At 36.2% G+C, this 26,713-nt stretch overlaps 3 protein-coding genes and 1 pseudogene across 4 annotated transcripts; all 4 read right to left on the bottom strand.

Annotated features, from left to right (window-relative positions):
- Nucleotides 1-1,130: 1,130 nt before the first annotated feature.
- On the bottom strand, nt 1,131-3,792 carry pvalb8 (parvalbumin 8). The gene is made up of 5 exons (XM_081362958.1): nt 3,705-3,792; nt 2,762-2,826; nt 2,388-2,520; nt 1,905-2,014; nt 1,131-1,302 (listed from the first exon to the last, which is right to left on the bottom strand). The coding sequence occupies exons 2-5, from the start codon at nt 2,820-2,822 to the stop codon at nt 1,277-1,279; spliced, it is 330 nt and encodes a 109-aa protein (XP_081219084.1). The 5' UTR covers nt 2,823-2,826; nt 3,705-3,792; the 3' UTR covers nt 1,131-1,276.
- Nucleotides 3,793-9,008: 5,216 nt separating this feature from the next.
- LOC308689325 (parvalbumin beta) lies at nt 9,009-10,594 on the bottom strand. The gene is made up of 5 exons (XM_081362976.1): nt 10,388-10,594; nt 9,874-9,934; nt 9,661-9,793; nt 9,476-9,585; nt 9,009-9,295 (listed from the first exon to the last, which is right to left on the bottom strand). Exons 2-5 carry the CDS (start codon nt 9,926-9,928, stop codon nt 9,270-9,272), a joined length of 324 nt encoding a protein of 107 aa, XP_081219102.1. The 5' UTR covers nt 9,929-9,934; nt 10,388-10,594; the 3' UTR covers nt 9,009-9,269.
- A 2,684-nt stretch (nt 10,595-13,278) lies between these two features.
- On the bottom strand, nt 13,279-18,289 carry LOC308689296 (parvalbumin beta 2-like; annotated as a pseudogene). Its single transcript, XR_014032260.1, has 5 exons — nt 18,190-18,289; nt 17,666-17,745; nt 15,569-15,701; nt 15,370-15,479; nt 13,279-13,450 (listed from the first exon to the last, which is right to left on the bottom strand). The product of XR_014032260.1 is annotated as a parvalbumin beta 2-like (transcript).
- A 1,433-nt stretch (nt 18,290-19,722) lies between these two features.
- On the bottom strand, nt 19,723-24,761 carry pvalb5 (parvalbumin 5). The gene is made up of 7 exons (XM_081362967.1): nt 24,610-24,761; nt 22,658-22,936; nt 22,492-22,548; nt 22,253-22,332; nt 20,646-20,778; nt 20,432-20,541; nt 19,723-19,984 (listed from the first exon to the last, which is right to left on the bottom strand). The coding sequence occupies exons 4-7, from the start codon at nt 22,311-22,313 to the stop codon at nt 19,962-19,964; spliced, it is 327 nt and encodes a 108-aa protein (XP_081219093.1). The 5' UTR covers nt 22,314-22,332; nt 22,492-22,548; nt 22,658-22,936; nt 24,610-24,761; the 3' UTR covers nt 19,723-19,961.
- Nucleotides 24,762-26,713: the final 1,952 nt, after the last annotated feature.

Raw genomic sequence — 26,713 nt, 5'->3', positions numbered from 1 at the left:
GCATTGATACACTGGGGTTGAATTACAGTATATGTGGTGCCAGAATTCTCCACCACCATCCTGACTGAGAGCAACAGGAAAAACGACCAGAACAACCAACTAAACATGGGTTGGGTTAACATGGGTCTATCTATCTATCTATCTATCTATCTATCTATCTATCTATCTATCTATCTATCTATCTATCTATCTATCTATCTATCTATCTATCTATCTATCTATCTATCTATCTATCTATCTATCTATCTGTCTATCTGTCTATCTGTCTGTCTATAGATCCATGCCAAAACTGTGCATGCTAACTCTAAGATGATTGACAGCAGCCATATTTCTCCTAATAATATTTGCTCACACACTGTCTTTGTGCATTGTGTGCTCAAACTGAACGACTCTCTTTATGTGCTCTAGCAGCCAGCTAAGGTAAACACCTAAATGATCAAGCTTGTATAATAGGATTACTTTTGTGGGCATATCATTTTACAACAAATTTTATTTCAGCAGTAATTAATTGTTTTAGTTCATTTATCATAAATATAAAAATATTAATATAATTACTATAGCTATTATTATTAATTCATTATTTGAAATTTCACTACATTTTATTTATATATTCATTTATTTATTACATTGAATTAATAATTTATTACAGTAATATATAATTGTATTAATACACTGCAATCTTACATCATCTGTATCTTGCAATCAGAAATGTGAGTTATTCTTTGTGTATGAGGAGTTTTACATATTATTTTATGGCATTTTGTTTTATTTCTTGTGAACATTTACCACAGGTCATTTACAGTAACTGACACTTTTGTCCAAAGTGAATTCCAGTAACAACATTTTATCACTCATCTTACTTTAATTGTAAAGTTTTATTTTCTGAAGACATTTATCACACCTCATTGTCTCATTCGGATAGGTGTTATTTCAGGTCCTTTGTTCACCTCTTCAACATTTTATACCAGTAATGAAAATAACACAGACAACATTTTAAATATTTTGATTCATTTATTTATTTATTTATTTATTTATTTATTTATTCATTTAAATAGTTTTCAGGTAGATTTACATTTGGTCAATGCCCATGTGCGCCCCTCTGCATATTCAAAAATCAAATAAAACCTCTGGAGTGTGTACAGTATACATCTGCGTGTGTGGACTCTATTGCCCGGGGGGTCCCGGGAGTAAAAAGAGTCCTGTGTATGGAGTGACGAGGCTGCTGAACTGAAATGAAATCTGAGTACAAGAGAGGGGTGAGATGTGTACTGATCATTCAGGACAGAACCATCGCCTGGAATTCTGCAAGAGATCAGAAAAAGATTTTCATTACCGTGGGATGTAAACCTGCAGATGCTTCAATAAACAATTTAGCAGTTATCATAACTTTCTGAATAGTTTAAGCATGTTATTGAATGTGGCAATGTTCATGTATTTGGTCTACGCTGCTTGTAATTGAGCATTATTGAATTCATATATCCTGCTGCGGCTGCATAAATAGCCATACATAGATCCTATAGCTGATATAGGCAGGTGGAGCTGGGGAGGTGGAGGGGTTCGGCAACACTGAACCAGGATATTTGAATGTTGAGCAAGCAATCTCATTGGCTGCAGGATCAGCAGAGGCCAATCAGCTTGTGCCATGTGATAATGATGTGATAGATTGCACGTAAAGGACCAATCAGCCTGCACCCTCTAAAGTTCCATGACTGAACTATATATATATATCCCACTAAGCATGATTTGGATATTAAAATTGCAACTAACTTCACATAGATGTGAGGTGACAGCTATTTAAATCATGTCAGATGAACAGCAAACAAATGAAAACCATCACAAAACTGTTTGCTATTTATTCAGTTAATTGTAAAATATGGAAATATAACATAAAAAGCCATAATCACCATCTACTCCGATCTTGCCATCGCTGTCGTCGTCGGCTGCTGCCAGGAAAGCCTTGGTCTCTTTATCGGTCAGCACACGAGCACCAGCTGAGAACCGCTGCAAGAAAAACCTGAAAAAAACATCAGAAAGAGAGTCAGCTCATGTCCCACATCAGATAATCCTGTTGATAATCTGGGGAGGAAATACTCAAAATATTTGGTAGCTAGAGACAGGATGCAAAAAAGCAGCTGGAGGATAAAGTGTCAAGCTTAATTCATAGGCCGCAGCTGAATGCATAAAAACAGACTGTCCTCAGGCAACATAATCCCTGTCTGTTGATGAATACTTAATATCCATGTGCTTGGAAAGCCCAGGAAAGGCTAAAGTCTGTGGTTAGGGTTGATTCTGCACATATGTCATTATTAAGTTGATCCTAAAATTTCTTTCATGTTGAAAGAATCTGCTTTTCAATGTGGCTTTAAATGCATGTAAAACTCATGTACTTGAGTTCCTCCTCCTCTATGAATCCACTGGCATCGTTGTCCAAGATGTTAAAGACATTCTTCACTTCCTGAGGGCTTTTCTTTGTCAGACCACACAGCTGGAAGAACTTTTTGGGGGTGAATGAGTCTGGAGCTGGAAAAACAACAACAACGGAATAACCAATTAAAACACACGTGAAACCCGACACTGGCATTTACAGTAAGGACCCGCAGAATTGGACTGGACTGAATTGGATTTGCGCTAAGATCAAAAACATTACTTGAGGTGAATGAAGTAAGACAAAAACTTCAGAAATGGATGCATATACAAGTTCAGTTTCTAATGTGCGGATGAGACACAAACATGCTGAGACAGGAGAGACGGTGTATCCTACCTTGACAGTCCTTGAGCGCACTGTCGATGGCATCAGCGGAAAGAACAGATGACAGTGACATGGTCCTGAAGAAGAAGAAGAAGAACAGTTTTAAATAATTAACTCATTTTCACAAGCAGCTGTCATATCTCTCCACACTGTAAATTTATTTGAATCTAGTCTAGGCTGATTTGTGTATTCAAAGGTTTTTGCACATTGGCAGGTTCACTGTAAAAAGTGAAAAAATAATAATAATAATAATCAAATAAAATGAGGAAACCCGTTGCCTTAAAATTATTAAGTAAATAAACGTCATGCTTAATCAAAAACATTAAGTAATGTGGAATTCTCAAGTTCACATAACTTAATCTTTTCAATTAAGCATTACGTTTATTTACTTGATAATTTTAAGTTAACGGGCGCACTCATTTTTTTTAAGTAAGTGAACTGAACACTTTTCATCCTGCCAATGTACAAAAACCTTTGAATACAAATCAGCCTAGACTAGATTCAAAGAAATCTCGCCTGGATTAAAATGAAAAAGATGATCTGCCTGAAACGTTGTGGAGCAATGCTTTCCATCAAAATAAATAAATAATCGACTAAAGATACAGGATTTTACATACTCCTTTTTCCCCTCAGATATATTCTAATGCAATCAGATAAAACCTCCATATGCATGCATTTTCAATGCAATTATTATAAAAAAAATGCACATACACATACATGCAATTTTTTTAAAAAGTGTAAATGCATGCATTTTAATGCACTTCATTAAAACTCTACACAATAGCTACATGCAACTGTCTTTAAAAAAACGAACAACTTTAGCCTAAATGCATGCCGTTTTAATATAAACCTTGCACGCTCATGCAGGTAAAATATAATTTCCAGCTAAAGCAGCGCACAATATGCAGCTGCCCCACACAAAAAGAGATCGCAGTGGGAAAGCTGGGACTCTTACCTCGGTGAAGTTCTCCTGGCAGGTGATTCAACAGAAGTAAGGCTGAGTGGTGACTGCGAGTCGGTCCAGGTGCGATTTATATAGGTCTGAATTCAGTGACAATGGCTAATTCTTGAGTTACCAGTCTGTGGATCAAATTCTAACTGCCAGGCCCCAGCTCAAATTACTTACCTAACTAATTAACCTGTACTATTTATATCTGTTTTACTGTGTGTGTGTGTGTGTGTGTGTGTGTGTGGGCCAGCCCTCATCTGTGACGCCCTTGTAAAAGGCAAATTAAGTAATAAATGCTTTGCTGTCTACCTGCTCATCACGTCCCTCCCATCCTATATCATAATACAGGCATCACACTCGTTCACCCCTGTCATGCACATCCGATCCTCCTCTCAGGTCGGTCAGTCGCTCCCTCCCTCTTTCCCCGCTGCTTTACATGAGGTCATTCCAGATTCCTCATTATAATATTACATAAACACTTTTATATTGCATTGCTGTTGGGAGGTGGACAAATTCTGGGGATGCTCGAAAGCCTTGATGTTAGCTTTAATTTATCGCTTTCCAGATGTCTATTACTTTATAAATCCCATAATCTGCAATGGATTTTTTTTTCTTTGCCGTAATCTGCTCCATATTGTCTTTCTGAACAGATGGGAGCCTATAATCCACTGCTCACCAGATACACACACACACACACACACACGCAGTGTCTCTGCTGTTTTAGAGAGTGTCATTAGAGTTTATCCTTCTCATTTCACCCTCCATAGGCAGACAAACAGCGAGCTGTCATTTTTCCTCTGCTGATTCAGGGATTCAAGGTCACCTTTTGACCAGCGCCCAGCAGCACGCTGTAATCAATGTTTAAAACGCACCTGCTAGACGCATATATTATGTAAGAGGGTGCAATATGTCCTCAAGTGCAGGAAAAGAAAAAGGAAAGAAAAAAAACAGACACTGCTCGCTTAACTTTTTGTCACCAAACCCCCATGTTACAATTAAACTGAGGTACTGTTTCCATCAGAGCGATGGAGTTACAGACAGTGCGTCCATCATACGCGTGTAACAGATATAGTGGCCATTTTTGTTCTTGACTTACCTAGTTATCTCATGATTAAATGGTCATGAACATAAAATGTATTGGTTTCAATGACAGATTGTGCAGTTGAATCATGTGCATTACCTTTAAAGTAGAAATTTTGGGGTCAGAAATATATTTTTTTTTTTAAAAAGAAAGAAATTAATACTTTTATTCAGCAAGGATGTATTAAATAGATCAAAGGTGACAGTAAAGACATTTATAATGTTACAAAATATCTCTGTTTTAAATAAATGTTGTTCTTTTGCACTTTCTATTCATCGAAGAATCCTGAAAAAAAAGATCATGGTTTCCACAGAGACATTAAGCTGCATAAACTTTTCAAAATTGATAAGAATAATAAGAAATGTTTCTTGAACATCAAATCATCATATTATAATGATTTCTGAAGGATCACGTGACACTGAAGACTTGATGCTGCCGAAAATTCACAGTTATAATAATTACTTTATAAAATGTATTCAAATAGAAAACATATATTTTAAACTGTAACAATATTTCACTAAATAATATTAGTTTACTCTCTTTTTGATTAAATAAATACAGCCTTGTTGATCATAGGAGACTTTAAAAACATTAAAAAATCTGACTGAAAGTTTTGAATGGTATTTATTTGTTTGTTTGAAAGGTAAATACTGTAATTTTTAATCAATTGAATGCATCCTTGCCGAATAAAAGTATTATATATATACAATATATCTATATATGACAAGTAAAAAAAAAAAATATTGAACAATTTTAATGCATCTATTCTTATTATTCTTATCACTTGTTGTTGTTGTTGCTGTTGTTATTACAGTAAATAAGTCCAATTGCACTCAGCACATCTGCTAGTGTCAGCATCTATAAGCATTTACATTGACCGTCATGTTTGAGCGCATCACCAGAGACTGCGTTAGTTCATGCTTGCCTGGCTATTGAGTTGCAGGGCGCCCATAGCCCATTTAAATGCATTAGGTGGAGGTGTTTGCTGTGACATGTTTTGGGACAGTCCATGCGTGGGATAACCCGCACGGCGAAACCCAAGAGCCTGGAGCTGACAAGGACACCGGATACAGAGGTGTTGCTTACCCAGAAACACTGATGTCATGGGCCATGATGATACCTCATATCCTATACAGTTACTAAGCAATCCTTTATTTATTCATTTACGTTTGCTTATGTTCTCTGCAGGCACTAAGCTACACTACGCTTACTGACCTCTACTAAGGTGTCTGTTTTGGCAACACTCCGCTGCTTTAAGTACTACTTTAAGTGGTACGATATGCTAGTTCTGACCTCTGACTCTGACTAAAAGTTTGAGCGTATTAGAGGCTAACTAGCATATTGTACCACTTTTTCGCCTCTACTCTCTCTCAAAAGAAAAAACTTCTTTTCTAAGCCAGCTTTTACTTCAGCTCTGACTTCGCGTGCAGCCGTGCACGAGCACAAAACCTCACAACACCCTCCCCCTGTCGGTGATTGGTTGGAACACTATTTGTTTTGGTTTTGAGTGTTTGGCTAAACCATTTGTTTTTGTGTGCAGATCTCAGAGCCTAGGCTGCCTACAGAGACGCGGTTTTTGACGGCATGCTTATGGGGCGGGCAGCTAGCGGATCGTTAGGAAAGATTAGATGAATGTGATAAAAATATTTTTGGGCCTGAAATCACTGATACCACCTTTAACATTTAGAACAGTTTTATCATTTAATGATTGAAAATCAAGCTTTTAATGTTGCTTATATGTCTATGTGGTGTTTTTAATGTGCTTTAAGACAAACCATGTGCAAATTCATAAGTCGACACCATTGCTGAGTATTTTCTCCTTAAAACTGCAGTGAACCAAAGACAGTCTCAAAAAGACGGTTTGAAATCGCTGGTGTTTCTGACGTCACAAACTACCTTGTAACCAATCACATCAACGTGTGATCGTCAACCAGTGGATCTCTGAGCTGGTGTGAGTGAGTGGAGGCGGGGCTCATTTACATATTCATAGAACCGCGTATACTAAATGAGGCAAGGGTGTAGAGTTACATTCAAGCTATTTTAAGGCATGAAGACATTTTTTTCAAGGAAAAAACGTTTAAATATGTCATTTTGGTGAGATTATTGACTACAGGTGGGACTTTAAAATATTTCAATACAATCATTTCAGTCATATTTAATTCATGCAGTGTCAAACCTTTAACCCCTGGGTATCAACCCGCATTTTTTTTTTCCTGACAGTATTTTTGTATTTTATTTATTTATAAGGACGGCGCACATTGATCAACATTCCTGTAAATGTGCCAGTATTAGCCTACTGGCTACAGCAGTCCTTCGGCAAGATGTTTAGAAACCTTTAAAATGATAAAATATACAGTAAACAAAAAGTACCTCAAGACACGATAAAACAACAAATAAAACAGAACAATTCTCACAACATAAAACCACACAAAACATCCAGAAACATTGAAACATCAGTACAATTGCCTGGCAACGGGCAGAGAACTTGGGAGATATTAGCAGCAGGTTAAATAGTAATTTTACAAATGAAATATGCAATGCACTTTTTATTTAAAAATGTTCACATGTTTGACTTTTTTTTTAAAAGCCAGGCCTTAAGACTTCGTGTGAAGGTATAATAGTTGTTACCTATTCTTATTTCAATTGGTATGGTGTTCCATAATTGAGAAGCTCTTACAGAAAAACATGATTGGCTAAAGGAGATTACACAATCTCCTCTTAGAGCTGATCTTGTAGTTCTGTTGGTAACATTTTTCTGCTTAATAAAAGTACCAAGTGGTGGGGGAGCTTTACCATTTAAAATCTTAAACACCAGACAGATGTCACTGTATTTCATTAAATTTTCCCAACTAAGAATTTCATATTTTCCCAAAATATTACAGTGGTGGTAGGTTTTGGGTTTTCTATATACAGTAACACTTTGTGAGTCTGCTTGTACAAAGAAAGAATAGGCTTCAGTGTTGTACTTCTTGCTTGAGTCCAACTTGTCATACAATATGTTAAATGGGGGATGATCATAGCATTCATATATAATTTTGCTGTTGTGGTTGTTAGGCAGTTTCTTATACCTAAAGTTGGCCAAATTGTATTTAGTTACTTGCATTACTTTCTTCACTTGTTTTTTGAAGGACAGGGTGGAGTCAAGGATAATGCCTAGAAATGTAACTTGAGAGACTACTTGGAGGACCTCTCCAGTCACATATACTTTCGCATCATAGTCAGTTGCACAGTGTGTTTTTGTAAAAAAACATGCAAACAGTCTTCTTAACATTAAGAAACAGGTGTGAATCATTTAGCCATTTGTTTACATTAATCATTGCTGCACTGAGTTTAGAAGCTGCTTGTTCTTTGGTTCTTGGTGTATTAACAAAAAATAAAATAAAAAAATATGTACAATTAGCTACTTATTCATTTTTAATCAGGTAAATCAAGTTTTACAAGTAAACGTGTGCAATATATTGTTTACAATAAGCAATTCATTGTGTCTGGTGTGTGCACTTTTAAAGGAGTCTGAGATGCTTTTCCTACCCATTAACATGTTGTAAAGTAATGCCATCTAGTGGACCATTTAACCTAAAACATCACTGTACAAATATTGCTGCCTTAAATTTGCAAACTTGGATTTTCATTTCAACTTACAGTTGAATCTTAAAAGTATAGCGGATGATCTTTCCGAATTTTAGATAAGACCCGCCCTCTCCACTTTTTGAAAAGTTTGATTGATTCACCAGAATGATTGACAATTAGGAGGACCAATAGTATAGATGATCCACCCGGAAGTAAAAAATCCTCTGCTATGCCTTTAACTTATAAAAATGTTGCTTAATGTATTTTGATGAGTTAAAGCAATGTAAAACATATGTTGTCATAACTTATTGATCATACAATTTTGTTTAAAGTGTAAGCTCGTGGAATAAAAAGATTTGTTTATTTATTTGAACAGTTAAATTATCCCGTTTGTAATAGTTTCTTAAATATGAGTCTGCACTGAAAATATATGTGATCAACCAAACAAACTGGAAATATAATAAACAAGCCATTGATAATAATAATATAAAAAATCATAGTGTCTATGGCAGTGATCCCATAGATAAACCTATAGCAAATTTATGTATTTTTCAATTTATTTGATTTTATTTCATGGAAATGTAATTAATATAAACTTCATCCATACAGCTAGCTAGAGTGAAAAGCAGATTTGCAACAAAAGAAATGAAAAGAAGTCAAGGTTATATTGAAAAAGAATATTTATTCTTTTCTTGTCGTCCGTTCCCGTAAAAGTGCATCAGATTTTACAGTAAGCAAAATTCATATTTAAGACAGGAGACACAACCGCTACATTCACGGTCATCGTTTTGACAGTGTTCTGCATGGGAGGAAACTTCTCATAAGCATCATGAGTATAAAAATTATTTATAGTAGGATGAAAATGGGAGGTCTTTGGCAAAGTTGTTCCTTCAGAGCTAAAGGTGTTGTTGGTCAGAGGCCATTTATGCCTTAACCAAGGCAGCGAACTCTGTCGGAAAGAAACAAAGAAAGCACGTTAAACATTCAGTCATGGTTTTCAATCAAATATTATGCATTTGGATATTCTTAGAGCACTCTGAAGCACATTGAGGTGCATTGGGATTGTGCTCAAGAGATTCCGAGACCATGTGTAAAGTTTGAAGCAGGCTTAATCTTAAAGGTGACTGACCATCAATTCCGATCTTGCCGTCACCGTCAGCGTCTCCAGCTTTTAGGAAAGTCTTGGTCTCTGCGTCAGTCAGTGCCCTGGCACCAGCCTTGAAGTTCTGCAGGAACAGTCTGCCAGCACACAGTTCAGTTCATCAGTACATTCAAGATGCAAGTATTTCTTTATGAGCTCAAAGCTGCTCTTACTTGAGTTCCTCCTCCTCAATGAAGCCACTCTTGTCCTGATCGATGATTTCAAAGGCCTTCTTGACATCATCGGCGGACTTGGCTGACATGCCGACCTTGGCGAAGAAAGCCTTGTGGTTGAAGGAGTCAGCAGCTGTGTGGGAAATATGGGAAAGTGGTAAATAAATACACGCATTTAATGTGGTAAAGATCTGGTGGCTCACGCTGTCTCACCCTTGCATGCCTCCAGTGCTGCAGTGATGTCAGCTTCCTTCAAGCCGAATGCCATCTTTAGCTGAATGATACATAAAACAGAACATTAAAACAAGAAACGCGTGTCGTCGCACAGCTGCCTGAAAGCTCAGGTGTGTTTAGTCCAGTTTGCCTCAAAATATGGCCATTTGACAGATTACTTAATATTATTACTTGATATAACTTATGATTACTTAATATCTGAGCATGTATAACATTTCATGCCATTTCAGCCCATGCAAATCCCAAATAAAACAGCGAAAAGGGAAGCGTGCCGCATGTGGATTTGAGTTACGAGGATGTTAAGTCCCAAAGGGTCCATGTGGTCCTCTTAAAATAAGCCAGCATTGCAAAAGGTTCCACAGCCGATTGAGATGATGAGAAAATTTAGGATGCAACCTTCGTTTATGCTCCAAAACAAATCTGGAAGAACCAGTCCTGCTTTTTTTTTTTTTTTTGTTGGTTTTTTTCCTCCGTAGATAAACTGCAAACTCACCTCTTTTGTCTTTTGGTGCTGAAGGTAGTTTCAGAAGACTCGAGCTGTGAACTGCAGTGGTCTCCGGGCCCCTGATCTCCCCCTTATATACCTTCAGCCACTCCAAATATGAATCATAATGTAATAGACACCCGCTGGCCGAGGGGGGCGGCTTGACATGCGTCCACCAGACACGCTGTACTATATTTATCCTCAAAAATGAAGATGCTTAAAAGGTGCGTTTGAAAAAAAAGTCCATCATATACTTGCATGCTAATAATACAAGCTGCTGATAGTGCATTGACATATTCCTATGGACACTAGCTCATGGGGTTTGGAAAGAGTATATGAAGGGAAGCTTGCGGGACGCTTTTCAGAGGGACATTTCTGTTTGTGTTCAGGGTATGGACTCTCCGGTTGATTTTGCTTGTGTTTCATGTAAAGTGGTTGAGTGCCATGGTTTAGTGATCATTTTGCATGTTGTTATTTGTGTGTGCATATGCTGTGTTGGATTTTGCCACATTAAACACGTTGTCTGAATTTGTCCTGGTTTTCTTCTGTACGCAAACAGATTAAAAAGAAAATGGAACATTTTAGTTTTGGTTAACTCCATGATTTACTAGTCCATTATGTTCCCTTGACTTACTTTTTCTCCATTTGACATATGGCAAACTTGAATTTACTATATAGTTTATAGGCTACACTGAAGAAACAAATTTAGTGTAGACAATTTTCATTTAGAAATTGCAAGCACATTTCACAATTACTTTCAATGAAATTAAATTGCAAGTAACACAATGATTTGAATGTTAAATTTTGAGGTAGAAAAACTGATTTAAAAAAGTCCTCCAATAGGCTATTTCCTATCTTTCTTTTATTTATGGCTACATCTTTCCCCCATTAAACTTATTACAGATTTGCCTGTTCTTTTTAGTGTATGTAGGTCTACACTGTACAGTATGAAGTGTGTTACTATTAATTCGCCCCTGACAGTTGCACACAGCGTTCAAACAGCAGAGAGCAGCAGTGCTCATCCTGGCTGATGGCTGTCTTTCACAGGTCAGAAACTCTTCTACTTGTTCTGCACCGTCGAAAGCTGAACTGTAAGGTACATACCTGAATGTTGTTTTACATTAGAACTGAAGGCTAACGCCGTTCTTACACCGTTCCATTTCTGACTTAAGCCTACTTGTTCTTCCTGTGAGAAGTAGCGCGAGCGCTTGAAGTAGCCTACGTCAGAAATAGAACGACACATCATCGTCTGGAATTTGTCGTTATTCGTCGCGCCGCATTCAGTCTAAACAATGCCGATGATTGAAATGGGTTCTACTTGCTTTTGTCGCATTGTTTTTGTCCGGTGTAGACACGGTGTAATCTTCTAAATTGTCTATAGCAGAGGTGTCTAAACTCGGTCCTGGAGAGTTTAGAGAGTTTAGCTCAAACCATGATCGAACTCACCTTTCTGCAATTGTCTTCTTTTTTAACCGCTGTTGGTCTACAATTGTCTAGTAACTCTGAGGACTTTGAATAACTCTTTCAGGTGTGTTTGATTAGGGTTGGAACTAAACTCTGCAGGGACCAGATTTGAGGAACCCTGATCTAAAGTTCTGATAGATCAACGATTGTATCACCATTGTGGTTAGTAGAACATTATTACACGAGCATTGCCAGTTGCTCTGATGAAATCGTGCCCGTTGCAGGGCGTTTAATGGGGTTTGGAAGACTGAGCTTGGCTGAGTGTTCGATGAGCTATTCTGTGCATTCGGGACGCTGCCATGGACTCTAATTGGGCATGCGAAAACTATCCTCTGCAAATCCCTTGCAGTGCATCTCAGCAAATCTCTGGGCCTTCCCTTGCCCAGCCTTGTGCCAAGAGCATCCTGCAGGACATCCCTGGCTACTGGTGCGTTCAAGTCCTCCTGGGAAGTTTGTATTTACGAGTTGGGAAGTCATGTTTAGCCATGCCCAGACAGCAACATAGTGTCTGCCCAGATCCGGGCCACGTCTGGTACATGTGGATTCAATGTGTACCAGATGTGGGCCAGATCTGGGCCGACACTATGTTGCTGTCTGGGTCGTCGGATAAAGATGGCGGTGTACCCTCTATTAAACAAAAATACTGCAGGATGAAGAATGTGCATCAAACTGTTATTATATCGTTATATTACAATGCTATTAAACTTTGTGCAGGCAATTATGCTGCCTTCAAATGCTATTGGAAGTTTCCTAATTCCCACTTCTGAAGTGATTACGGGTTTGTCGCATTCAAGTGCTTTGTTGTCGTAAATAACATGAATCATGGAGGACACCGGGTTTATTCATGCCTATTAATTGGGAAAATCTGATGATATTTAGCGTCCCATTCTTTGACAACCGTAAACATTCACTACGCTATCAAAATCATGTCCAATTTTTCACAATGAAACTCATATTTACGATAATTCCAATAGCATGTGAAGGCAGCATTAGCTTATTTGGTTGTAAATAAAAAAGCATGAAAATGTCACTGCTATAATACCTATAAATATCGTTGTATTCCGCCATGTTTCTCACTGACACGTCCCAAATTCGTATACATCGGGCCTTAAAGAAAATCCTGAGCTTCCCACTTGTATTTACGACTTTTTGGTGGTGTTCATACGCGTTCAGCTCGCGAATACGATCTTTCCGGCATGACTTGAACGCACCATGAGTGCATTATCATGAAGAGAACTTCCCCGGATGACATCTGACAACACAACGGGAACGTCGATTAGCGGCGAATGCGTAAAAAAGCTCGCTTCAAAGACATGTTACACCAAAACTATATTTATTCCTTGTTTTTCACTCTTCCCCAGAAGTGCATTCAAGATTGTACATTTGCACAGGCCAATGGGCTTGAAATAAAACATCCAACTTACACATACAAATACCCTTATCCGGACACGTACTCGAAACTGAGTAAACTGTCCAAAGTCAGTCATGAATAAGATCATATAAAAAAGTTCAGCTGAGAAAGTTGTGAGCTGTCGTGAGTTCTGGTTCCTTGAATTTGGAAGGGTCTTGGTCAGATGAAAATTTAAGCCTTTACAAGAGCAGCAAACTCTGTGAGATGAGACAAAGATGAGACAGAGATCAGACTACCATTAGTCAATTCTGCAAGTATCACCATTTTCATTTCCAAATATCGTCAAGGGTCTGCTATAGTGTTGATAAACTGCACTGCCAATCATCTTCCTGAACTATAGTATAGAGCTTCAGTAGTTGCTGCCAAGTGACAGAGCTCAAAGACAAGAACGTCCTGCTGGAACTGACACTTGTTTTTGTTGTTATTGTGATATTTGATTGTGAAACTTGTTAGCTAGATAAAAATAATCTAACTGGCTAACATGGATCTTGATGAAATTGCAAGAACGAATTGTGATAGTTTTGGTAGCATCCATGAGAATGGGTTGAAAATGTTATTGCATAAATATTTTTTACATTTTATGGGAAAAAAAATGTATATGTGCAGAATCATGTATAATCATGAATACAGTATATTTTTTAATTTGCATATGAATAAATATAATATATATAAATATAAATAGCATATGTATAAGTTAATATAATATATATATTTAATAAATATATATTAAAATATATATGTAAAAATGGTATATCTACAATTAGAAATTTACATATTTAAAAATGTTGACTTGATAGCATCAGTAAAAATGGGTTTAAAATGTTATCGAAAGCTAATTTAAAAATGTATGTGTGGAAAATGTATAATGGTTGATATTATTTTTTATAAAAAAAATATATCTACAATTAGGAATTTACATTTTAATTTTTTAACTTGATGGAAATGTTATCACGACTTTTTTGATGAGAAATGTAAATGCGTGGAAGATGTATAGAAAAAAATACATTTGCATTTAAATAAATATATTTAAGTTAATATTAAAATAAATACAGTATATATACAATTAGTCATTTACTTTTTATTTTTTTTTATATAATGTTATATATAATTGCAAAATTACTTTATTTATTGTTATATCTGAGAACAAATAATACATTCATTTGTTTCAATATACCTCTTAAAGGGATAGTTCACCCAAAAATGAAAATTCTATCATTGTTTACTCACCCTCAAGTTGTTCCAAACCTGTATGAGTTTCTTTGTTCTGCTGAACACAAAGGAAGATATTTGGAAGAATGTTTGTAATCAACAGATCTCGGTCCCCATTGACTACCATAGTATATTTTTTTCCTACTATGGAAGTCAATGGGGACCGAGATCTGTTGATTACAAACATTCTTCCAAATATCTTCCTTTGTGTTCAACAGAAGAGAGCAACTCACACAGGTTTGGAACAACATGATGACAGGATTTTCATTTTTGGGTGAACTAGCCCTTTAATTGGTGGCTAATTTGTAGGATCTGTTTAAACCCCAGTGACGGGGTTTGAGAGGTAATGAGTTACTTTTAAAAATATTCATTGGAAATCGCCACCTTGTAAAATAATGACCTTTTCCCGTGAGATCAGATTGGCCCGACCCAGTGTTGCCAATTTAGCGACTTTTTACACTCCTTTAGCGGCTTTTTTCAAAAGAGTGACTAGCGACAAATATTGCGACTTTTTGGATTGCTGATTGACATGCAGTCAGTCACTATATCATGCTTGTTCTATCGTCTCTCAGAAAAGATGCAAAAGAGAACAGCTTAATTGGATACTCGCTATATATCGCATTAAAATACAGTATGAGAGCACGGATCAGGGGACGAAACGGATGTAAAGTGCCGACAGATGGCGCATTACGTCACCTAGCGACTTTTACTGACTTTTCAAGCAGACTTTAGCTGCTTTCCAGTGAAAATAGTTGCACTTTCTCGCCAAAAAGGCAACCTCCACTACACCGAACTTTAATGTAAAGCACACAGGAGCTTACGCTTCCTATCTCGATGTGAGTTCAACTCTTCTAGATCTCAAAAAAAAGTAATTGACGATTCTGTAAAATCATCATTTTTCATTTACCGTCAACTCCAATCATGCCATCACCGTCACTGTCACCAGCAGCAAGGAAGGTCTTGGTCTCTTTGTCGGTCAGAGCCCTGGCACCAGCCTTGAAGTTCTGCAGGAACAGCCTACAGAAAGAGCACAGGCCTGCTATGAAACCCACAAGTGTCTTTTGTCGGACATTTTTCCCATGTAAACGATGTGTTAAGAGTCTCACTTCAGCTCCTCCTCCTCAATGAAGCCACTTTTGTCCTGGTCAATGATGAAGAAAGCCTTCTTGACATCATCGGTGGACTTGGCTGACAGGCCGACCTTGGCGAAGAAGGACTTGTAGTCAAAGGAGTCAGCAGCTGTGGAGAGAGATGATTCAATTGATCAAACTATTGTTATGTTACTTTTACAGAAGAACAAACATTGTGGAAAGGTTCTCTCAAAGTTATGAACAAACGTTATACTCGTGATGTTAATAGAACGTTCTTTCAGGTTGTCTGCTCTTTAATTATGAAGATAACCCTGCATGAACGTTCTGTTGATGTTTCTGGATACTGGTTGCTCTAGCATTAGCACAGAAATGTTTATAATGGAAACAACTTCTGACATTTTTCGAATGGTACTGCTTATTTCAGAACCTTCAGAGAACCTTCAAAAGTAACATTTCCGTAACGTTTGAAGAGTGATAAAATGGAATCTTCACTTAACGTTTGCAACATCTTAGAATGGCAGTCATCAAATACATTTTATAATAAAAGTCATCAAAAAATACAGAAATACTATGTAGAAGTTTATGGAACAGAAAAAGTTCCATAAACAAATTCCATAGTATTTCTGTGTAAATGCTGGCCACTTGTTGACTGTTTTTTCCCCCTCAATATCCTGTACAATTCATTTCTGCAAAATTAAAATTTCAATATTCATTAATATTTTAGTTTTAAAAAAGGAATTTAACTTCTACAAAACAAATTTAAGCATTTAAGCAGAAGTCTTTAGATCATGTTTCTAAATAACCCAAATATTTATGTATTTATTTGTTTGTTTGTTTATTTATTTATTTATCATGAGTCTATATTTATTCATGTATGTCATTATCAAATCTTCAGATTGAATTTGGCCACTTGTTGACTGCCCCCCCCCCTTATATCCTGTCCAATTCGTTTATTCTGTATTATATTTATAAAAAAAATAATATTTATTAATATTTTTGTTTTGAAAAAGAAATTCAACTTCTACAAAACTGTTTTAGGAATTTAGGCAAAAGTCTTTAGATCATGTTTCTAGATAGCCCAAATAATAATATAATATAATATAAAATACTTTCTTTAGTGTTATATATATACATCTTATAATATATTCATTTGTTTAACTATACCTCTTCAACATCATTTGGTTTTTTTAGATTTCATGTGTCTATATTTATTCAGGTATATCAAATTTTCAGATAAAATTTGCCCCCCCTCCCCCTTTATATCCTGTCCAATTAGTTTAATCTGTATTATATTTATATATAAATATATATATATATATATATATATATATATATATATATATTAATATTTTTGTTTTGAAAAAGAAATTCAACTTCTACCAAACAAATTTAGGCAGAAGTCTTTAGATCATGTTTCTAAATAGCCCAAATAATATAATATAATATAATATAATATAATATAATATAATATAATATAATATAATATAATAAATGACTTTCTTTAGTGTTATATATGATACATCTTATAATAAAATTAATTTGTTTAATTTTACCTCTTCAACATAATTAGTTTGATTTGGATTTTATTTATCCATATCAAATCCTCAGATTAAATTTGGTCACTTTTACCCCCGCTTTATATCCTGTCTAATTAGTTTCTTCTGTATTATATTTATTAAAATGTAGATATTTATTAATAGTTTTGTTTTGAAAAAGAAATTCAACTTCTACATAAATGAATTTAGCCATTTAGGCAGAAGTCTTTAGATCATGTTTCTAAATAGCCCAAATATATTTAGTGTAATATAATTGCTATAAATGACTTTATTTTGTGTTATATCTGATATATATCTGATAATATATTAATTTCATTATGCCTCTTCAACATTATTAGTTTGTTTTGGCTTTCATGTGACTATATTTACTCATGTGTTTCAAATCTTCAGATTAAATTTGGCCACTTGTTGACTCCAGAAACGGCAGGAAACATTATCCAGCCGGAAACTGTTTGCCTCATCCCTTTTTTACCGGTTTTCTCAATGCCAGTCTATCATCTAGTGTTTTCCCAGATGTGAGACCCCTGCAATCTGAGATGATCACGTGACGTCTTACCCTGGCAGGCAGCGATAGCAGCATCCACATCAGCTGCGGCGAGCATAGCGGCGACGGCCATTCTTCTGCTTCTGAGTAAGCTGCAAAACAGTACTGAGTGAGAACAATTCACAAATGAGATCAATAATGCAATGCATTATATAAAGAGACTCAATTCTGTATTCCCCCATCAGTGCCACACATGCATCATGAAGTGCTCTGATTCGAATGCCTCAAGTGCCTGATTTTCCTCTTTCACATAAACGTTTGCACACTACAACTGACTGTTGGTGTTCACAACCCCCTATTTCCTCTAGTTATCCTCAGAGTTCAAGCAATCGACATTTACTGTCCAAGTTCTGCGGCCTTTATCGCCCGCATCCATGGCGGGACGAGTGACCCACATGCCTCCTGATGCTCTCTCCGTTACCAATATTCCCATCACGTCCCTGTCCGTAAGCTGTGGTGATGTTCAGTGACTTTTCTCTGAGAAGCCTGATCCTAAAGCGTGAGTGTGTCAGATGAATCGATCCACTTGCACTCACCTTGCGCTCGTCTAAGGCGAGTGAAAAACCGAAGGAGTTAGTCGAGGTGTGAGGCGGCACTTCTGCGGCTCCCGGTTTATATATCCCTCAGCCTCACCATTTACAGGAATTCAATGCTCAGTAACTGATAGCTCTTGGTTTGGAATAGTGTCGCAAAAAATGTGTCCAGTAGTCAAGTCGGGCTAATTTTAGTCTCACAAACGGTGTTCAGAACCATGTGTGGGACCCTATAGATCATGAGGCCCTCGCTCGGGTTAAGCAGACGTCCCTTTCCCTGCCTTATCATCCCGACTTAGGATTTGGGGAGACTCCCATCTGGCCGTTTGCTTCATTTGCCCCAGATTGAACATTTACTGGACAAAGGGACATGCATGTTTGATTTTAGAGGGAGTGTGTTTCTCTTCCAGGTTAGAAACTCTGACGCGATCAACTGCGTCTCAAGCCCATAAATCATGGAGATATGATTGGTTTCAGGGTTCATATTGAATTCTTACATATGCATGAATCATGCTGTGCAATCTGAAACCTTCATAACACAAACTAAAACACAGATTGAGTCGTTGCTCGTCTTTACTGACGAGTTTAAATTCATGTTATTTTAATAGTATCATTTTATTTATTTTACTTTCTTATGATATTTTATCTTGTAGCCTATCTTATCATATTTGTATTTTATTTTTTATTTGATCTTATATCACATCATATTTTATTATTTTATTATTTTATTTTTAATCTTGTATTTGATCATGTCTTATTATTTTATCTTATATCTTATCTTGTTGTATTTTATTATTTTATTTTATTTTCTATTATGTCTTATGTCTTATAGCTTATATTTTTTGTTTTAATTTAAAAAATTGTATCTTCTTTTATCATATCGTATATATTTTTTTGATTTCTATTATATCTTTTTTTATCTTATTGTAATTTATTTTTTATTTTTTATTATATCTTATATCTTATTTTATTGTATTGTATTTATATCTTATATTTTGTCTGATCTTTATCTTATATCATATTTTATTTATTTTATTTTATATATATTATTTAATTTGTTATTATTTTATCTTATATATTTTCTTATCGTATTTTATTATTTTTATTTTTTTGGTCTTAGGCTATATTATCGTATTTTATTATTTAATTGTATTTTTTATTTTATATTTCATCTTATTGCATTTTATTTTATTATCATATTTAAGAATAATTTTTTTATCATGTTTTTATCTTATATTTTAAATTATTTTATCTTATTATATTTGTATATCTTTTCTCATCTTATTTTATCTAATCTTATATCTTATCATATTTTATTTTTTTATTTTGTCTTATTGCATATTATATTATTTTATTATTTAATTTTATATTATATCGACTTATTCTATCTTATCATATACATACATACATTCTGTACATACTATATATATATATATATTATTGTACTGCTGTTGTTATTGTGATATTTGTATTGTTGTTATGCCATCTGTTTCATAAACTTGAAAGGTATTAAAAGATCACATGAAGCAAAGAATTCCCTTGGAGACTTAACTTTATTGAGCAGTTTCATTTCCTACGATCACTATAGTTACAGAAGCAAGTTTTTATTTCATTTTATTCCCAAACATGATATGCACATTTTCTACAAAGACTTACTAAACATATTTTAATTAGCAACTCACAAAACATAAAAAAACGAATCACAGATAGTACATGCAAATAAATGAGAGAATCGTCAAATGAAGTTCAAGTCAGTCCAGACAGTCACTCCATTTTCAGTTCAGCAGGCCGCAGAATTCTGAGCGGGAAAAAAGAGAGAGAGAAAAATAAGTGAACTGTCCAATCAGCTAAATCCCAGACGTGTTGAATCCACATGTACCAGATGTGGCCCGGACACTATGTTGCTGTCTGGATGTCACATTATAGTAAGGAAATTAAGAGGTCACACCCTGTAAATATCAAAGTGTGGATGTTTCTCGCATGCAAATCTTACGTTATTCCTTCCCAGACAGAGTCAAACACCCTGCCAGAAAGACATTGCCTTGGGAGAAAGAGAATTCCCAGTCTTTCAAGATAATCAGTACATGCGTGCGTGTGTTAATGGGAGCAGAATTGCTCTGACTCTCATGTGTAGAGCTGATTAATTCCCCAGGCTGACAGAGGAGCCAGACAGTGAAAGAGGAGCCCTGGTTTCTATAGGAGTACGGCTCCCAAAGGGCCAGTTCAACCACTGATTTGGCTTTACCTTCCATCCCGATTTTGCCGTCTCCATCGCTGTCCCCAGCCGCCAGGAGGGTGTTGGTCTCTGCCTCCGTGAGCTCTCTGGCCCCTGAGGAGAAGTTCTGGAGGAAGCGTCTGGAGACCCAAGCAAAGAACAGCACACCAGTCAGAGAGGGCTTCGTGTTATGCCTTCATATAATGTGCCTCACAATACAAACAAGGTTCGAAGAATGCTTTACTTCAGCTCCTCTTTTTCGATGAATCCACTCTTGTCCTGGTCCAGGGCCTTGAACACCTTCTCCCCATCGGAAGAGGCTTTACCCATCAGGCCCACTTGTTCAAAGAACGACTTGTAGTTGAACGTTCCTGGGGCTGAAAGACAGAAATATGATAAACAAAATGGAATATTAAATATTAAGGCCTAATTTTTGGATGGATGCATTTGAATTTCATATAGGCCTAAACTTTCTATCCAGTTTGATCATGAACTTAATGAATGACTGAAATAATCAGGTTTAGCTAGGCTATATATTTATCATCCACAAGTTAAATTCGTTTTAGTCTCATACATTTTAACTAATTGATTCTTGCTTGTTCCACAGCTAGCCATACACTAAAATGTGGCAACCTGCAAATGTTACTGCTGTTTCTACATTAACCCATAAAATTAATTTTGTTGGTATAAATGAATCTGTCTAGGTTGATTCAGTGATGTTGTTTAAAGCCCTGCTCATACAAAGAACAATATCTATAAAGATAACTATACTATAGCGTCCACACCAAAGTACAATATCATTATGTTTATGCTCGCGCTCTATAAAGCAGGATGGATTCTGATTGGCTGTCAATGATTTTATCGTTCATCAGCCAAATGTTCGAAAAGTGATTCCAATGAAATCGTTACTCGGTGCTGTTTTCTTTATAGTACGGACTCTTCTTACTCTTTTATATTTAGAACGATTTCTAGAACTATATCTTTATCGTTATTGAAATGGTGTTAATTATATAATCATGTTTATTCTAAAAACGCTCGCTGCAGTTTTGTTGCCTGTCTCTTTAAATGCTCGAGCTCTTCATAGCAGGATGGATTCTGATTGGCTGTCAATGTTTTTATCGTTCCTCAACTGAAGAAAATCGTTCTAAAAGTGATTCCAACTATATCGTTACTCTGTCGTTATCATTATGCCTGTGGTGTGGACTTTACTATTCTCTATTCTCCACTTACTCTACTATAGTCCTTAAAACTATTTAGATGTAACCATTTTAGGTTACAATAGTTGCATTAACTGCCAATACAGTTGTATTATAATTTATAAGTACTTTTTTATATATGTAAATGTAATAAAAACAAATTAGTTAGGCTATATTATATATATTGCATTGGTTTGGACAGCATGCTTTTGTGTGCCATTTTTATGAATATTAAGGTAAGCGTGATCTTGATCTGAGATGTGTATGGCTGGTGTGAGTGTGTATGATCTTGGATGCTCGGCACAAACACACTGGTATCCTGATGGCAACTGCTCCCCAGTCTCCGGCTGCCTGGATACCTGGATCTACCCATTCCCAATGCACCTGTGTGTGTGTGTGTGTGTGTGGCCTGGTAAACCCTACATTATGGAGACAAAATGTCCCCAGAAAGACGGCAATATCTGAAATCCTTGTCCTTATGGGGAAATTTTTTGGCCCCATGAGGAAAACCGCTTATAAATCATACTAAGTGATAGAGATAGGGTTAGTGTAAGGGGATAGAATAACAGTTTGTACTGCATAAAAATCATTATGTCAATGGAAAGTCCCCATAAAACTTGAAAACACAACATGTGTGTGTGTGTGTGTCTCTCACCTTGACAAGCCTGGATAGCTGCTGCAATGCTGTCTTGTTTCAGGAGTCCTGCAAGTGCCATGATTCTTCACCAAAAAGTTCTACAAATACACCAGTAAAAGACTAAATCAAGCATGTTGTAATCTGCATGGGTAAGCTAAATGTGCATCATCATACGGTGGCATTTTTAGAAGCTTTTCTGTCAAATTTGAATGTGCATCGTACAGTAAATACATGAACAAAGATGCTGTTAAACTCACATAAATCTCTGAATTGATCTTGGAAAATGCAAGGATGCAATAAATCTCCAAATTAACCTTGGGAAAATGTAAGGATGCAATGCAATGAGAAATGTAACAACTGACATATCTAACAACAAGTTCAATTTGGCAGTAAAATGAATGCGAAGAGGCGGGTATTACTAACCTTTGGACCGGTTGTTGAAGTGATGATCAATCCTCAGCTGTATCCTTTGGAACAATGAAGACACAGATAGTCTCTCCTGCAGTTCTGGGACCCAAAGTGCACAGAGAGCGAGACACTCGTGCCCCTAAACCCACGGAGGCCTTACTCACCACAAAACACCTCCCTCCTCATTAGCTGATCCAAGCACTTCGTTTCTGATCGCTATTGGCTTGAAATGCTTTTTTTTGCATATGCACGTGAAGGACTCGGAGGTCATTGGCTCTGGTTTACTACTGAGACCTGTAATGGTACATGGTTTGCCTTTGTTCTAGTTTGGGAAGGATGCTTATTTGTGAAACCAAATTATCACATATAGAAATTAAACATAGAATCAGCGTAGAAAAGTTAATGATGATGAGCTGAGGTGGACTTCCCTACCTATTTGGAAAATAAATATTCAAAAAAAAATTCAAATACTAATATATATTTGTTCCTGTGAGGCATTTTTACACTGTTGCATAACATTTAACACTACATGTTATGATTAAAGTATTTTCCAATCCCTTTAACTTTTAACATCAGTTTTTCTGTCATTTCTACTCAAAGATTTAACCTGATGATCAGTGTATAAAGTATAAAAACTGGTTGGATATAAAGAACGTTTCACTATAAACTGTAACTGTGGCGCCACTTTGATTGTACTAAAAGCCTTTAAGCATGTAATTGAAAGTTGAAGCTGGTTGAAATGTTTACAGTGTATATGATTTTCTTATTTCATAGCTTTAACAATACTTACTGGCAAACTTTTGTTTATAATTCAGAGGTTTTTCCTGCGTGCCTTCAGGTTTTTAATTATCTCAAGTTAAGCCCCAGAAAAGTACACTGTAAACTCTAACACTCAAAATAATTAATTGGTTTGAGTAGTGCCAACTTAAATTAAACAAATTAGTTCAATCAAATTAACTTTTATGAGTATTGTTACAATTTTATTTATTTATTTTTATTAACTTTAAAAGCATTATTTAATTTTAACTAACTTAAATTTAACTGAAACTGGGCTGGCACACTGTTTCCCAGAATGCTTTTGCATGACACTCAAAGGGAGAGTAAATGCTAAAATTAAGTTTTATATAATGTTCTGCTTACTTAAACTCTGAATTTCTTAACTTACAAAATTTGATGTAACTGAGTTTTTGAGTTAGGCCAACTTGTTCAGTTATAGATTACAACAGGTTTAAAGGTCACTCTTTTGGAAAATGTATATGTACTTACACATTTGTGTGTGTGTGGTTGTGTGTGTGTTGGGACCTGTTGGGAATTTTTTTTGGTCACTGTGAGGAAAAGCTCATAAACAATATTAAATAATGTTTTTTGAAGATGTAAAAATGCAGGGAGTTTTCTGTAGGGGTTGTCTTAGTCTATACAAATCATTATGTCTATAGAATGTCAAAGAACATGGAAACCTAATGTGTGTGTGTGTGTGTGTGTGTGTGTGTGTGTGTGTGTGTGTGTGTGTGTGTAAGGTGATATATTTTACAGAACAATTGGAGGAACAAAACAATTTATGTGAAAACGAATGATAAAATAAGGTGGTGAGCACAGGAGTGAGTTGCCAAAGAGAAGTAGTGTAGATACAGTAATGTGAAAAAGAAGGTAAACCCTTTTGAATTCTATCGTTTTAAGTATAGCCTACTGATATACGAGGAGCCCCAGGACATCATAAAAAATCATCTGGGGCAAAACATCTTAAAGGGGACATATCATGAATATCTGACTTCTTCCGTGTTTAAGTTCTATAATCGGGTCCCGGTGCATCTACCAACCCAATAACTTTGTTTTGGTAAGCCTTTCTCTGCAAACATGTCGGACCAAAAAGGTCACAGCACAGCTGTCTTATAAAGACCACAGGGAACTGTGTCAACTTGTGTAAAAGTTAAACAAGAGATGAATGATTAACAAATGTATCCACTAACCATTCAGAAACGTCCAGGTGTGTCTAAAAGTCTCTCTGTAAGGCTGCTCTCCGCTACTGGTTATTTCTGATATTTTGGATGAGTGAGATTATTTGCATGTTTTGTTATTGCAGAGTATCCGAAGCTCGTGTAAAGGATCGTCCATCTTCTGAACGGAGCGGGAGCAGCTCATTTGCATTTAAAGGGACACACACAAAAACGGTTTTTGCTCACACCCAAAAAGGGGTAAATTTGACAAGCTATGATGAATGCTCTGGGTTGTATTTTGAGCTGAAATTTCACAGACACATTCTGGGGACACCATAGATTTATATTACATCTTGTGAAAAGGGGCATAATATGTCACCTTTGCTTTAAGGCTAAAGTAGCTCCTTCCCAATTTAGGATAAACTCTTAAAAATAATGGGCGTGTCAGTCCTAATTTTAGGACTCCCACGTTTTTAGTATTTCACAAAGCATTTTAGGCTAAATGTTAGGTGTAATCAAGAGGACTCCTCTGTCACTGAGACCGAATCACAAACAATCCTAAAATGGCTGTTGCCAGCAATGCGGCCAAAGACACTGAGCACCATTGAGGCAAGAGATTTATAGATTTTAATCTGCAATGACATATCATAAAGGTGCATTTATTTAAAGGCAATGTGGATTGAATGATGGAGAATAAAACACTGCAAGTTGAAAACAATGTCACATCGTCTGCGCTGATAGTCTTGTGGGCAGTTCGGGTTACCGGAGTTCAGTTCCGGCTCGTGGACCTTTCCCAAATCCCATCCTCCTTTTCTCTCTTCCGCTTCGCTGCCTGTCACTGTCCTATTATAATAAAAAGGTAAAAAAGGTCAAAAATAAATCTTTAATAAATAAATAATTCAAAAAGAAAATAATAACCTGTGACTGTTGTTTTCACTAGTTCTAATAGAGTAAATGAGTAAAATAAGCCTATTTGGTGTGCTGTCCGAGAGGATTGAGGGATCCGAGCTCTGAATTTAGCCCGAACCCAGAGTTCCCGCCATATCCCTGGCTGGGCCAAGAGTGAGGAGTCGGGGTGGCGGAGGGATGCAGAAAATTGTTGAGGTAACTAGGTGAGTCGGCTGTGTATATGTAGCTGAACAATAGCAATTAGCTGAACATATACTTGTTTAATTTGACACTTTATTCTAAATTTTAAATCTTTATTTGAATATTCCAACATTTATATTTAAAAAATTTTATTTGAATATGGCAACATGATACCTCATTCTACAATATTTCGATGGTCAAATTACTGACAGAGACCCCTCCCCATCAGCCAATCACTGAGGTCACAGTTAGCAAGCGTGATGATAAATGTGTTGCTTGAAATGCAATGTAAGTCGCTTTGGATAAAAGCGTCTGCCAAATGCATAAATGTGAAATGTGAAAATATCATCCATTGCAACAAGGTCAACCCCCGTCCTTTCTCTTAGCTTAAAGTCCCCCTGTGGTGAAAATCAAGCTTTTAATGTTGTTTTCATGTCTATGTGCTGTTTTCAATATGCTTAAAGACAAACCATGTGCAAACTCATAATTCAACATCACTGCTGAGTATTTTCTCCTTAAAACTGCAGTGAACCAAAGACAGTCTCAAAAACACGTTTGAAATCGCTGGTGTTTCTGACGTCACAAACTACCTTGTAACCAATCAGATCAACTGTGATCGTGCAGTGGATCTCTGAGCTGGTGTGAGTGAGTGGAGGCGGGGCTCATTTGCATATTCATAGAACCGTGCATACTAAATGAAGCAAGGTAAAATAACTTAAAATAACTTGAATGAAGCAACATTCAAGTTATTTTAAGACATAAAGAATTTTTTTCAAGGAAAAAAAACATTTAAATGTCATTTTGGTGATCAAGTTTTAAGTGCCCTTATGAGTTTTAAGGGATAAAATGATTGACTACAGGGGGACTTTAAGGCTTCTCTCTGTTCCTTAGTTAAAGTTGGTCTCAGCAGCTTTGTGAACCGGTTTTAAAAGAAAACTCTTCCCTAAGAACTTATAAGAACTCTTAGTGGTAAGATTTTGTGAATATGGCCCTTGGTTGTTAGCTCTTAAAATGAGGTAAATGCAACCTCAGGTGAACAACAACACAT

Source organism: Scardinius erythrophthalmus (genome assembly GCF_964197995.2).
Source record: "Scardinius erythrophthalmus genome assembly, chromosome: 1".
NCBI lineage: Eukaryota > Metazoa > Chordata > Actinopteri > Cypriniformes > Leuciscidae > Scardinius > Scardinius erythrophthalmus.
The sequence above is the reverse complement of the archived record's forward strand: the minus strand, read 5'-3'. Positions and strand labels throughout refer to the sequence as shown.